The sequence below is a fragment of the Juglans microcarpa x Juglans regia genome, chromosome 5S, assembly GCF_004785595.1.
Source record: "Juglans microcarpa x Juglans regia isolate MS1-56 chromosome 5S, Jm3101_v1.0, whole genome shotgun sequence".
Lineage (NCBI taxonomy): Eukaryota > Viridiplantae > Streptophyta > Magnoliopsida > Fagales > Juglandaceae > Juglans > Juglans microcarpa x Juglans regia.
The window spans coordinates 6,023,092-6,036,696 of NC_054603.1; the positions used below are offsets into that span (position 1 = coordinate 6,023,092).

The 13,605-nt window shown below is 36.8% G+C and overlaps 2 protein-coding genes across 7 annotated transcripts; one reads left to right on the plus strand and one right to left on the minus strand.

Moving 5' to 3' along the window:
• Positions 1–882: 882 nt before the first annotated feature.
• On the plus strand, positions 883–9,638 carry LOC121267367 (coatomer subunit delta-like). 4 transcript variants are annotated; one of them, XM_041171233.1, is made up of 12 exons: positions 883–1,102; positions 2,151–2,196; positions 3,072–3,111; positions 4,170–4,393; positions 4,959–5,201; positions 5,306–5,483; positions 5,945–6,249; positions 7,757–7,955; positions 8,039–8,192; positions 8,570–8,632; positions 8,742–8,838; positions 9,395–9,638. In XM_041171233.1, the coding sequence occupies exons 2-12, from the start codon at positions 2,194–2,196 to the stop codon at positions 9,482–9,484; spliced, it is 1,596 nt and encodes a 531-aa protein (XP_041027167.1). In that variant the 5' UTR covers positions 883–1,102; positions 2,151–2,193; the 3' UTR covers positions 9,485–9,638. The 4 variants fall into 4 exon arrangements, with proteins under 4 accessions (XP_041027167.1, XP_041027169.1, XP_041027170.1 ...); XM_041171235.1 differs by having other exon boundaries at positions 2,158–2,196; XM_041171236.1 differs by lacking the exon at positions 883–1,102 and adding an exon at positions 1,109–1,323 and having other exon boundaries at positions 2,158–2,196.
• Positions 9,639–11,122: 1,484 nt separating this feature from the next.
• LOC121268312 lies at positions 11,123–13,269 on the minus strand. Of its 3 annotated transcripts, none has more exons than XM_041172527.1 (3): positions 13,121–13,269; positions 12,197–12,499; positions 11,123–11,524 (listed from the first exon to the last, which is right to left on the minus strand). In XM_041172527.1, the coding sequence occupies exon 2, from the start codon at positions 12,497–12,499 to the stop codon at positions 12,221–12,223; it is 279 nt and encodes a 92-aa protein (XP_041028461.1). In that variant the 5' UTR covers positions 13,121–13,269; the 3' UTR covers positions 11,123–11,524; positions 12,197–12,220. The 3 variants fall into 3 exon arrangements, with proteins under 3 accessions (XP_041028461.1, XP_041028460.1, XP_041028462.1); XM_041172526.1 differs by having other exon boundaries at positions 12,197–12,515; XM_041172528.1 differs by having other exon boundaries at positions 12,197–12,502; positions 13,121–13,266.
• Positions 13,270–13,605: the final 336 nt, after the last annotated feature.

The following is a 13,605-nucleotide window of genomic DNA, read 5'->3' on the forward strand; positions in this document are numbered from 1 at the left end:
TTCCTCCTATGCGAGTTGGCCACCCGATGAAAAAACTTAGCTTGTGAGAACCTCGTGGAGTTTTTTGCATGATTATTGGTTCTTTTAGGCTATTTTGCCAGAAAAACATATGCTTTGTTTAGTTGGAAGAAATAAGATCCCCCATTTTCCTGCCCCTTTTCACCAATCAAACAAAAAATTGGGCTATGAAATTTAGCTCTTACTGCGCATGGTTAAGCTCTACTCACTCTTCAAAACCAAGCGAATTTATTATTATTATTATTATTATTTTAATATATGATTTTAACTCTTTTCTTAGCAAGAAAACACCAGTATTATCTTCTGCTAAAAGGGATATGATTAGAGGCATCATTGTTTCTGTATCTGTAATGCTCGAGGGTTGTGGTGGATAAGCAAAGACAAAAGGCTACAAACATTGAGAGAAGGCCATGGCAAGTTGGTTGTCTAGACGGAACTGTGGGGATTCAGTGAAAGAGATCAAAGATTTACATGTTCCTCGGAAAATTGTTGGCATATCTATCACACGGTCATAAATCCATGTGGCGCCATGTAAACATTAGCATTTCTTGAAAAATAACACTAAAAAAGGAACGCAACAGAACAAAACAATCTTAAAAAACAATCCCTTTTTTTTTTTTGTTCCTCGGAAAATTGTTGGCATATCTATCACACGGTCATAAATCCATGTTGTGGCGCCATGTAAACATTAGCATTTCTTTGAAAAATAACACTAAAAAAGGAACGCAACAGAACAAAACAATCTAAAACACCCCTCTCTCGAGTGTGCAATGCACGTATCACATTTCGCATCGAACGGCACTTCGTTTCGCATCGAACGGCACTTCGTTGACTTGAAAAAGAGCAATCCCATTTCGCATCGAACGGCACTTCGTTTCGACTTCAACGACGAGTTATTTGCCGCCAAGGTCTTACAAAGCGGGGCTATGTTACGAACGGCTCAGTGAGTCACCGTGCGAGCCTTAAACCGATCGGGCTATCAATCACCAAACTTCAGTTCCCATATTCTTTTTTTTTTTTTTTTTTTTAACTTCTTCCCTCTCTTCTCTCTTGCCTCAGATTTTGGACGAAGAGCTCGATCGAGGTAAGTTTCTCCTCACATCACAACCTTCGTCCCCCACTTTGAAGTTCTCTCTCAATTCGTGCATTTCCTTTCCTCAGCGATATCTCCTCTCTCTCTTTCTGTGCATTCCCTTCTCCGTTTGGTTCCCCAAAAAAAGATGGAAGAATCTTAAAGAGGATAAATCTCAGATCTCGCAACGGCACGTGTTACCTTCCGTTCCTTGTAATCACAAAGTCACTAAGGTCAATAGCTTGATTTGTGCCCTGTTGAGTGAGCTTTAGTCGCATTAGATCTGCGGTTAGAAGGTTTTCTTCTTCTGTTTTTTATTTAGTTTCCCTGCATTTTCTCGGAAACCAATTGGCCGAGAGCTTGAATTAGGCTTTTTCGGATTGTTCTAGACTCGCATACATTGTTCTGAATGTGCAGATCTGAGGTTACTATATGTAGATCTCAAAAATAGGATTTTGTTTGAAGCTTTTGCGTTCTAATTTAGTCTGTTATACTCTGTTTCCTAGGAGAATAGTTTCCGGATAAAATTTCTTAAAGCTTTTGCCTTCTAGTTCAGTCTGTCATACTCTGTTTCCACGGAATATAGTTCCAGGATACAGTTATCAGACGTCGAAGATTCTATTATCTGTTTTTTTTTTTCCTTGGACGCTGAGAACATATTTCATATTAACAAATAGAGCTATAGTGACTAGTGTGTGGTGTAAGGCTGCAGTTTTCTGTAGATTGCGACGCTGATCTGATTTGGAATACCCATTTTTTTTGTTCTGATAATTTTTGGACCTATGGAATTGTCATTTGTTACAAATTCAATGATTTATAATCCATTAGACAGTGTAGTTGGAATATTCAATTCAAAGGACCCAATTCTGTGCAACGAAGTTCAGCTTTGATGTAATGATAATGCCTATGGTTGAGTTCTAAATATGTTGTATGTGTGTGCGTCTGAGAACAAGGGTGAGGACTCCAGGATCTTGTGTTTCCTATTATCGGTCATTTTATTTCGGTCTTACAGTTGGCTGTGCTTCTTATTTGTAAGGTTAACCAATTTTTTATTTGATAGGATTCAGCTGGTGCTTGTTGGTTCTCATTTCTCCACAACCAAGATGGTAAATTTTTTTATCCTAATTTTGTCTGTCTTTTACTCATCTCTCCATCTTTGCATTGTGTTCCTAATGGGATTGTGTGTTTTTTTTATATTATTTTTTATTTAATTATTGGGATTGCAAGGTTTGGAATTAGTCATAAAAAGTTTCATTAATAGAAACAAAGGCATAGCCCAATTACACGTGATGAATACAAGAGAAACATCTAATTAGAAATAATAATAAAAAAAAGAATCAAGGATTGGTTAGAACTTTTATCTCTTTAACAAAATATTGCATTGCTGCAGACCAAGTTGCATTAAACTAGCTGTTTCTTGAATGTTTAGAACTTATGAATATATTATATTTTATTCAACTATATCATACTTTCAGACTTGTGTTGTCAGTAAATATGTATTTTAGATTTTTAGTTATCATGATTGGCTGATAATTTTGTAAGTTAAACACATAGAAAATTTTGTGATTTGGATTTGAAAAAAAAAAAGTAATAAAAAATTTGAGATCAAATGTAATGGATACTTGAATGTTTTTTATTCAACTAAAACATGCTATGATACAAGAGGCTCCCGGTTCTATCTATTTTGTCGCCTTAAAAGCATTCTGTAAAACTTTTTGTTCTGTACTGGACCAAGGTTGGTTTCTCCATCTTTAGCACGTGTTTTTGTATATATTACTTTATTATTTTCACTTTCGATAATTATAATATATATCTGAGTAGGAATACTGTATATTGTTTACCTTTTTAAGTATTATAGCCACTATTATAGTGGGAATGCTGTGGGAATATTGTGGGATTTTATTATCATTGTTATCATCATCGTCGTCATTACTATTTTTGCATGGTAGTGCTTCTAAATCACATTTTGTATGTGATATAGGTTGTACTCGCTGCATCCATTATAAGCAAGACGGGGAAAGGTGAGTTTTTTTAATGTCATTCATGCTTTTCTTTGAGTTGAGTTATCTATCTACAATTTTCCTTTTAAGAGTTGTTCCCCAGGTGTACCCCCACCATCGTTTACCTTAATGTTGCTGTGATGCATCTCATAAACTTGATTGTGGTTTTTCTTTTTCATTTGACCGTATTACAACTACTTTATTATGGATGTTGAAAAATACAGAGGTGGCTACCTGCTTGCATACATATGCATAGCTTCTTTTTTCCCATACCTATTTAATTGTTTTCCAAGTTTTACTCCTTTTTTCCTGCCACCACTTTGTTACCAAATTTCCAACACCATCACTTTGCACCATAGCAACCCCCAAGTGCCCCCCCCCCCCCCCCCCCCCCCCCTCCCCCAATTAGAGCCATAACCACTGATCTTACAACCCCATGATCAGCATCAGGGTTTCCCACCTAGATGTTATTACTGCAAATACCATCACCTCTCTAGAAATTTTTTATTGTTTTGTTAGTTCATTATCGTGCTTCTCTTTCTAATGCTATATAAATTATTTACTTTAGTTTTTTTTTTTAAATCTTTATGGGGATACATATCATGTCATTTTACTACATCATTGTGATGCCCGCCGGTTGTCAACAAGAGATATGATTGACTTTGACGTGTATGGTATATGACATCACCTTCAGTCTATAATGGGTATTGGTAGTGCTTATGCTTTCCTCAAAGAATCTGCCTGTGGGTGTTGCTGGGTTTTGATTGATTTGTATTTCCAACATACTGTTTTTTTCTGGCTCTCACTTGATACCATACAGCCTCAAGTCCTTCTGTTTTTACTCTTTAATTTGGTGTGTTGACATTTTTATCTGAGTATATGACCCACTTTCATACTCGATATATGTACCTTTCTATTAAAAATGTTCTCTTTCTCTCAACTTTTCTCCCCCATTGATGGAAAGGACGTCTTGCTTATTTTAATTATGTCAGTCATTGATGGATTATGTTTAGAGCAGGATTTGCGATTGACTACCTTGAGCTATTTGTTTGTTTATCTTTCTACCCCTTTTTGTGCAGTGCTGGTTTCTAGGCAGTTTGTGGATATGACTCGTATTAGAATTGAGGGTCTTCTTGCGGCTTTTCCCAAGTTGGTAGGCACTGGAAAACAACATACGTATGTTGAGACAGAAAATGTGCGCTATGTTTACCAGCCAGTTGAAGCTCTGTACTTGCTACTTGTGACAAACAAGCAAAGCAACATCCTTGAAGATTTGGAGACTTTGAGGCTGCTCTCTAAGCTTGTATCCTTTTCCTGATGGTTTATTTATATTATATATTCATGTTCTTAACTTAAGTTTGTGATTTTTGGTTTCTAACTATCCTTGATATTTAGGAAAGTAGTTCTTATCAAAAAGATATTTAGGAAAGTAGTTGCCTGGTTTGTAACATTACTTGCATGGGTCTGGATCCACTTCTCTTGATCCTTTTATGCATATTTTTTTGTTGTTTTATTTTCAGTTTAGGAACTTTGAATTTCTTCAGTATAATTTGATGTTCCCCAATGGTTGCATTGATGGCCACTAGACGGCCCATATCTTCAAAATTTGAACCTTTTATATTGAGCATTGTGTAGTCTTCGTCTTTGTCACAATTTGAGAAAGAGTTGGGGGGTGCAACACTAGCACTTCCGCGGTGGTCAAAAAAATATATTTACAATTCAGTAAATTCTTCTATTGCTTATAGAAAAAACAATTTCAGAAGTTCCTGAGGTATGCAGATTCCTTTTCGATATAAGAAGTGCTTAAAAAATATTGATGCAAAAAATGTTAAAACAGATGCATTGAGCTTATTCCTTAAATATTCTAGGTACCAGAATATGCTTATTCTCTAGATGAAGAGGGTATATGCAAGACAGCTTTTGAGTTGATTTTTGCTTTTGATGAAGTCATCTCTCTTGGACACAAGGAAAATGTTACGGTTGCACAGGTTAAGCAGTACTGTGAGATGGAGAGTCATGAAGAGAAGTTGCACAAGATGGTATTGCAGAGCAAGATCAATGAAACCAAAGATGTCATGAAGCGCAAAGCTAGTGAGATTGACAAAAGCAAGGCAAGTTTCAAGGCCTTGCAATGGCTACTGTCCTAATTTTTTGTCTTCCTTTATTTTCCTGTGGTTAGCCATCCCTACTAAGATTCTTGTCACATATTCTGCAGATTGAGAAGGGACGAGTTGATAAAGGAGGGTTTATGTCGCTACAGTCTATGGGATCTGGAAGAATCGAGAGTAGCTTTAGCGACATGAGCATTTCTGATGGTGGCGGCAGTGGTTTTGGAAGTAGTTCTGGTTTTGGATTGAGCACTGATATTGAATCCTTTTCTAGCAAGTCTAAAGGTTTGTGTCTATTTATCTGCATCAATTATACAAGGATGCACCAATGTGGAGTTGTAGATGATGTTGATATGTGTTAAATACTTTAAGTTTGTGTATCATCTGTGAGTATGCTGTAAATAAGTGGTTCTTGTACACGATTATTCACTAATGTGTAGGGCTGTGTGCTAACCTCTAGAAACAAGTATCATAACCCATTATGAACATTTGCACTGCTCTACTTTGAGGTTTCTGTTTGCTGCATCGTTGTAACCATAGGTCTACCTATCCATGTTTTCTTTTTTATTTTCCTTTTCTAGAGCATATTATCACTCTTGAAAAATTATTCTCATCAGCCACTATTCACCACCCCACACCCTATGAAAAAGCTATAGGTGTGGGATGTGGGAATAAATAGTGGTTGATACATATCATTCCTCATTACTCTTTATGTATTGCTGATTAATCTCTATCTCAATCTGTAGGTCGTCCACCTTCATCAGCCGCTGCTCCTCCTAAAGGTCTTGGTATGCAGCTTGGTAAATCTCAAAAGACAAACCAGTTCTTGGAATCTTTGAAAGCAGAAGGAGAAGTTATTCTTGAGGATGTGCAGCCAAAAGCAGGCCAGTCCAGATCAGCTGCTTTACCGTTAACTGATCCCATCACTTTGACTGTTGAGGAGAAACTCAATGTGATGCTGAAACGAGATGGCGGAGTCAGTAATTTTGATCTTCAGGGAACATTGTTACTTCAAATTCTTAACCAAGACGATGGGCACATCCAAGTTCAGGTACTCTGTGTGTTTGTGGGTGTGTCATGCAGCGTGGTGTGGTGGGAAGCTGAATCTGCTACACCACAATCAAACTATTTTTCTGCACAAAATACAAGGTGCCGTTTGAATAGTGAGTTGAGATGAGATGAGTCGAGATAAAAGTTGAAAGTTGAATAAAATATTGTTAGAATATTATTTTTTAATATTATTATTATTTTAGAAATTGAAAAAGTTAAATTCTTTATTATATTTTGTGTGGAAATTTAAAAAAGTTGTAATGATGAGATGAGATGAAATGAAACACTTTCACCATCCAAATGGGGCCTAAATCTTGGGATTACAAGAATATTTCCATAATTTTCATAGAAAAATAGTAACCGTCATCGACAAACTATTCTTAGCTTGCCTAGTAGGCTACAAAGAAAAAACTCCAAAACAAAGTTAATTCTAATGACAAAATCATAATAAAACTTGATACCACATGCTATTCTTTATGACTGACCTGATTTAAAGCAATAAATGACGATTGAAACTGAACTATCTACAGTTAACCACACAAAACCCCAATAAAATAAAACTCCAACACAAACTTAAACTCAAAGTTACCTACTGGCAATAACGCCCCAACTCTTTATTGGACACAATTTAACCCACATAAATGCACAATTCTACTTCCAAGGACTTCTACTCAAGCAACAAGAAAAAGAAGTGAAGTTAGAACGCTGTGATCGACTTCAAACTATCCAACCCTTTAGTAGAGTGACAAGAGACAAGAGAGCTGTGGGATGGGATATTTAGTAGAGTGAATGTTGCTTGGGTTATGCTGTCAAAGGTGGCTGATATGCTTGCCTGCTGGAAGGGTATTCAAGGCTGTCCCCAGGTGGCAGCAGTTTGGAAGATGATACCTTTATGCATTATGTGGTGTATTTGGATGGAGAGGAACGTGAGGTGTTTTGAAGATAGAGAGAGAACAATGGCGAAGCTTCAAAATTTTTTTCTACACACTTTACTCCTATGGTTTTCAGCTATTGTCCTTAATGGAAACAATGTGCATGATTTCTTACCTTTAATGTAGTGCCTTTAGAATGTATTTAAGCGTTTTTCTTTTGTATACTCCCTGTGTACATGGGCTATGTCTATCCTCCCCCCCCCCCCCCCCCCCCCCCCCCCCCCCCCCCCCCCAAGATCACCCATTTAGTCTTTTACACCTTCACCCAAATGCCACTTCCATACTCTCTTGGTGAAATCCAGCCTGCATCAGTGTCTTATGGTCTATAATGAAATGAAGTGAACTGTGGCTTAGTTTACTAAAAGTGGAAATGACATGGCACTTCTTAGTTTACTTCGTGTGTATTTTGATTTGTATTCTAAGTGTTGTCCTTGACATGGCACTTCTATAGTTGCATTTTCTTTCCTGATGTTTCATTTGTATTGTTATTTTTGCTGCAATGTGTGACTTAACAATTTGTTTCTGGCTCATTATTGTGAGCATGCAACTTATGATGTATCATACCTTATTTTTCAGATTGAAACCGGTGGAAATCCAGGCATCCTTTTCAAAACGCACCCTAATATGAACAAAGAACTGTTTTCCAATGAAAATATTCTTGGTCTTAAGGACCCAAATAGGCCTTTTCCCACTGGTCAGACTGGTGATGCAGCAGGCGTTGGTCTTCTGAAGTGGAGAATGCAAAGTACAGATGAGTCGATTGTGCCATTGACCAGTGGGTTCAAATCTTACCCTTCTTGTCTTCTTGTTATATTATTTTTGTCGTGTGCTATAATTAACGAGTCATCGTATGTGTAGTAAACTGCTGGCCCTCTGTTTCTGGAAATGATACGTATGTCAGCATTGAATATGAAGCTTCATCAATGTTTGATCTGCGAAGTGTTGTGATCTCGGTACCTCTTCCAGCTCTTCGAGATGCACCAAATGTCAGGCAGATTGATGGGGAATGGAGGTGAGAAATTCCATGTTTTCTCTGCCATTTTAATTTCCATTCTATGAATAGTAATTTATGGGTACCATAACTTGCTTATAGATTATGGATTTCTTGACTCAAGGTTTTAATATCCTCTAATACCAGGTGTTTTGTCACAAGTTACGATGCCATGAGATACTCGTAGCTTTTATAAGGTGTTTTATTTATAATAAAGGTAGCAGAGACTGGATTGACGTGGCTGAAGTTTTAAGTTTAAATGTTTTTCCTAGTTTTTCCTTTGTACTTTCTTACCATTGCTTTCATTAAGTAGTTCGTAATTTGGTTTCTTATAATAAAGCATCCATGTATTCACTGCTTTCAGTTACCCAGAAGTATTCACCGCTTTTGACTTGCAGGTATGACTCGAGGAATTCCATACTGGAATGGTCCATACTTCTTATTGATCACTCGAACCGCAGGTTTGCAAATCTTGGAAAGCTTTTTTCTTTGCAGATTTTCCCATTCTATTTATATCTTAAATACAAGTACTTATTGGTTGGTTCCATCTCATTATGGAATCTTTCACAGTGGATCGATGGAGTTTGTTGTTCCTGCGGCAGATTCATCTGTTTTTTTCCCTATTTCAGTGCAATTCTCAGCTACTAATACTTTCAGTGATCTAAAGGTTTGGTTTTCCTTCTTATTTAAGTTGTTATATACTATGCTTCCGGTGAAGATTCTTATTGTGACATACTTTTGCTTCTGCTGCACTCAATATTCCCCTGTTAACTGCAATTGATTGAGTTTTCAATTTTATTTATATGTTCTAGTTTTTTTTTTTTTTTGTAAAGAGCTTTATCTTTTGCGGTATCGTTGAGAAATGGTACTAATGGTTTATGATTGAGATGGCGGCAGTTGTTCAGTTTGAAACGGATCCTATCCATCAGTTGCAATCATAGCCTTTTTCTTGTTCTGTCTTTTTATATTTTGATATTTCATAATCTAATGCTTTTTTCATTCCTTTTTCTTTTAGTTTGAAGTGTTATTTGTATTGATAAGTTTGGACCTCTAGATGCCATTGAGGAAAAGTTGAGCCATTAGTCTCCACTCAATATCTGTTAATATATTCCTTTTTTTTTTTGTTTCTTTCCTCTTCTTCCTTTTTTTTCGGTTGATGTTGGCATGTGTCCATCTCTTTTTAATGCCCTGTATAAAATGGTCAATGTAAATTCCTTGTGCAGGTTCTGAATATCATACCTCTGAAGGGTGGAGCCCCTCCCAAGTATGCTCAGAGAACGCAATTGATCACGGAGAATTACCAAGTAGTGTGACAGGTGCTTATATGCTACTGGATTATTAGTATACGAGTCTGAATCAGCAATTTTCTTTCATTATTATTATTATTGTGCAACTTTCCAACACTGGAAGTGAGATCTATACTGCTGGACAAGCTATTTTCACTGATATAAACCTAACTTTTCTCTACTATGATGTTTATCTTCATACATTCTTGATTATTTTATATTTGTCACCTTCTGCATTTCACAATTCTGCTTGCCTTTGGATCCTGTAGAGCTATTAGTTGATTCTGTTTAATTTTTTATTACTTTTCTATTTACAAGTTACCACCTCTGTGTTGTCGGTTTTTTTCCAAACGTCCTAGTAAGGTATAAGATTTGTGCTTTCTCCCTAGGTTCAAGATTTTGTCCTAGCAAGGTACCTTTAGGTTTGGTTGTGTACACAAGACACAGGACGCAAAGCCTAAACGTCCTATATATTTTAGTCAGTCTATTGCAGCTAGCGTACGATGCAACTTACTTGGAATGAAAAAGAGAGTGATGTCTTGTGGTAATCAAGATAAATTAATTGGAAATTCGATCGACAACAAATGGAGGGGGTGGGAAGCCCCCCCTCTATCACCCCAAACCAATCACGAGAGGACATGGCAATCAACAAAAAGGAAAAAGAAGGTGAAAGGGATGAGGGGAAGTGAAATCATAAGTGTTTCTGGTCACATAATTTTCTAGCTTAGAGGCTGCCTTAGTTGCCAAGAAAAGGACCTTCATTGAATCGGTCTGCACATGCCCATTATGTTTCTTGATGTGGGTTCTTTGCCACAGTTTTGACCGCGAAGTAAAAAAGGGGTATTGAGACTGTCTAATCTAAAGAAATTATCGGGAGTTTCTACTCAAGTACTTCCACATCTATGATGACATACGTTATGCGCAGATAGGATGACATACGGGATCACTTGATCATGTGTCGATGAGCGAATAATGTTGTCATCCCAATGAAGTAGAGGAAGGAGGGAGGTGAGGAGTGTTGGAACCAGAGCTCCTACCCCCCACCCAGAAAACACGAGGTTGCTGGTTTTCATATGTATAGAGTCTCCATCAAAAACCAACGTTTAAAAGAGTGACTATGATTTTTGGGGATTACAGCAAGGCATCATTTTACTGTCAATGATTGAAATGTCTATTTTATGGTATAAATATGAATGAATCAGTTGAACACGGCATATTAAATTGTTACTGATAATGCACCATGGTAAAGAAAAACTGTCCACCATCCTCTTAACCACCATCCCTATATGTAGCAGTAGTATCTAATGATTGGATGATAAGTGATAATTATTTATCATCATAAATAACTATTATTCATTACTAAGAGGATGATGAAAAGATGATTTTAAGAAAGGATTGTGTATAACACTTTTCCACGGTAAAGCAACTAGCTAAGTCCTGAGCATGAATTTTCTTCGTTGGTGTTTAATAGATAAAACGTATCGTGCTCATTAATAATACAGAAATAGCCCTTGAATTTCCCGGAATTCATATAATTCACGATGATAACTAATCCAAACCTTGGAGCAGTAGCAGGTTTTGATTCTTGAAGACCACCTCAGAAAATGTCGATATTGAAATACACCAGAACATGGCACATATTTGGAGCTTCCGAATTCAAGTAAATACAGTTCCAAGATATTTCAGACTCTTTATAAAGTTGGAATGATGATATAGCTACAAATTGGTCATACTTCATTTTTTGCGTTCATCAGGTGCACCGTACCAGTCACCTTGGCAACCTATCGTTGCTGTAACTGATAAGTTTCTAACATCTTTGGTAATTGAGACTCACATCACCAGTAACGACAGAAGCCAAAAACAACATCCGCTCCTCAACAGGACTCGGCAACAATTCATTCGACAATCTCAAAACAAAAGTACAATGCATAGTGTTTATGAAGATTTTATTGTATCACTTCATGCTGAAAAAAGCAATTAAAAAGACAGCATCTCTTAACATTTTCAAGATCTCAAAACTGAAGACCAGTACGCATTTCAATTGTCACCCAATCGACAAATGGGAACCTGCAAACCGAAGAAACAGAGAGTATTAAGCACCTATATTTAGTGCTGGGCCAAAACATTACTCAGTCATCAATCTTACACACGTCCATCCGATATGCATTTACGTGGAAAAAAGAAAGAGAGGCATACACAACACTAAATGAGATTCTCTAAAACCTCGAAATTCAACATTTACAGATTCATAACCACCAATTAAAGGAACAAAAAGAATCAAAGATTACATTGAAAGACATACTCACCTAATATCATGATATCTCACCAACATTATCTTATATCAAACCAACCAAACATCACAATTCTCTTTAAAACCATCGTCTGATAGAGGCAAAATGCTGAACAAAATCTATAAGATTTCAGAACCATTAGAATAACTAACATCAATCAAACAAGTAGACATCCTAGACCTATTAAAACAGCATGATGCTGAAAACAGAACCCATGGATCAAATCAATGAAACAAGAAAAAATAAATTATTACTTCAAACATACACATCCATCTAATACTGAAACCTTGTACAACCCACAAAAGATGGACATTAAAGCCAGCAAACCTACCAACCAAATCAAGAAGTAAAACAAAACCATCAATCAAATACTCGCATCAATCGAAAATCAGAATCACCCATGATAATAATTAAAAAGAAAAACACAATTACTCATTTGAGCATACACCTGCAATAACCGACTGACAGATCATCAGTGACTTCCATGGCCGTGCTCCTTAGCATGCTGCTGGTGCTCAAGGTGGCGTCGTTCCTCAGGGAGTGCAACCAGGTAGGAGAATATCATCCCACCAAAACAGACATGGTAGAGTGGATCGATGGAGCTGGTTTGGATGTACTTAGCATGATAGTTGTCCAGTCCTCTCTGTATTGCACTCTTCAGATAGTTGATGGAGAGCATCGGCTTCACATGGTTGGGCAGTTCCTTTACTTTCAGTCCCTTGATCTCATTGTAGAAGTTCCTCAATGCCATCTGCTATGCAGGGACCCTAAATAACCTTACTTTTTAGCTAAGAAGACTTTTAAAGGAGAGATTCTCCATCAAAGAAAAGGGCAAGAGCCATTCGCTAACAAAGAGGAGCTAGGCCTCATTGGGCTTAATTCAAAAATTTATGAAATCATAAAATCACTATGGGCGTTTCAAGCCAAAGCCAAGTGGTAGAAACCTCAAAATTTCCCAGAATAATATTGACCTCGATAAGACTTAACGCCACACTCATAGTCCCAATTCTAACCCTTCTATTAAACTTGAAAATGTATTCCAAAAAACCATGTTCATTGGTTCCCTAATTACATATTTTGGATATCCCTTCATTTCCAAAGCAATGTTCTTTCCTATTGTTCTCTTCCTTTCAAATCCAATTACTACAGATTTCTCAGTAACAAAACAGAGGGAAAAAAATTACAGATATCAATAGCTCGCCCAGCCAATAGATGCCACGCGAAAAAAAAAAATAAGAAAATAAATAAACGCAAAAACCCTAACGTAACGTAATGCTTGTTTTATGAAGATGAAAGGATATCGAATAGGAAATGCGAACCAAGAATACGATCGGGTTACCGCTTACGTCAAAGCGAAAAGCAATATACTTACTTGGAGTCGCTGGTGTTTGTGTGTGGAAGATTAGGACCTTTGCTTTGGAAAAGAGGGAAGGAAGGTTTCACTTTCTGGGCTCGAACGGAGGCGATTACCAAATGGCGTGCTGGCCGGATTCCATCCGACAGCCCATACTTACCTACGAAAACAAGATTACATCTTGTATTCGAAATGTCTTTATTAGCCTTGCCTCGTGCTTCTTAGGCCTTTGGGGAGTCTAGCCTAGTTTCGTAATTTCGTCGTAAGCCTAAACAATCATAATTTAAGTTTGAGGCCATTGTTAACCATGCAATAACTTCAATTCAAGAGTACACCTTTACTATGCATGGTAATTCTCCATGTCTACTATATTATTCAAATATTTTTAGAGAAATTTTATTATCAAGCTGGTATATAGAATACAATTAAGGAGATATTTATATATCATAATTTAATTTAGAAAATAAATTTTAAAATTTGAATTTTATAAATAAAATTTTATT

Coding starts and splice junctions, on each gene's coding strand:
- LOC121267367 (XM_041171233.1), top strand. Junction 7,956..8,038: donor GTCGATTGTGCCATTGACCA/GTGGGTTCAAAT, acceptor TCGTATGTGTAG/TAAACTGCTGGCCCTCTGTT. Junction 8,839..9,394: donor ATACTTTCAGTGATCTAAAG/GTTTGGTTTTCC, acceptor TTCCTTGTGCAG/GTTCTGAATATCATACCTCT.
- LOC121268312 (XM_041172527.1), bottom strand. CDS start 12,499: ATGGCATTGAGGAACTTCTACAATGAGATCAAGGGACTGAAAGTAAAG.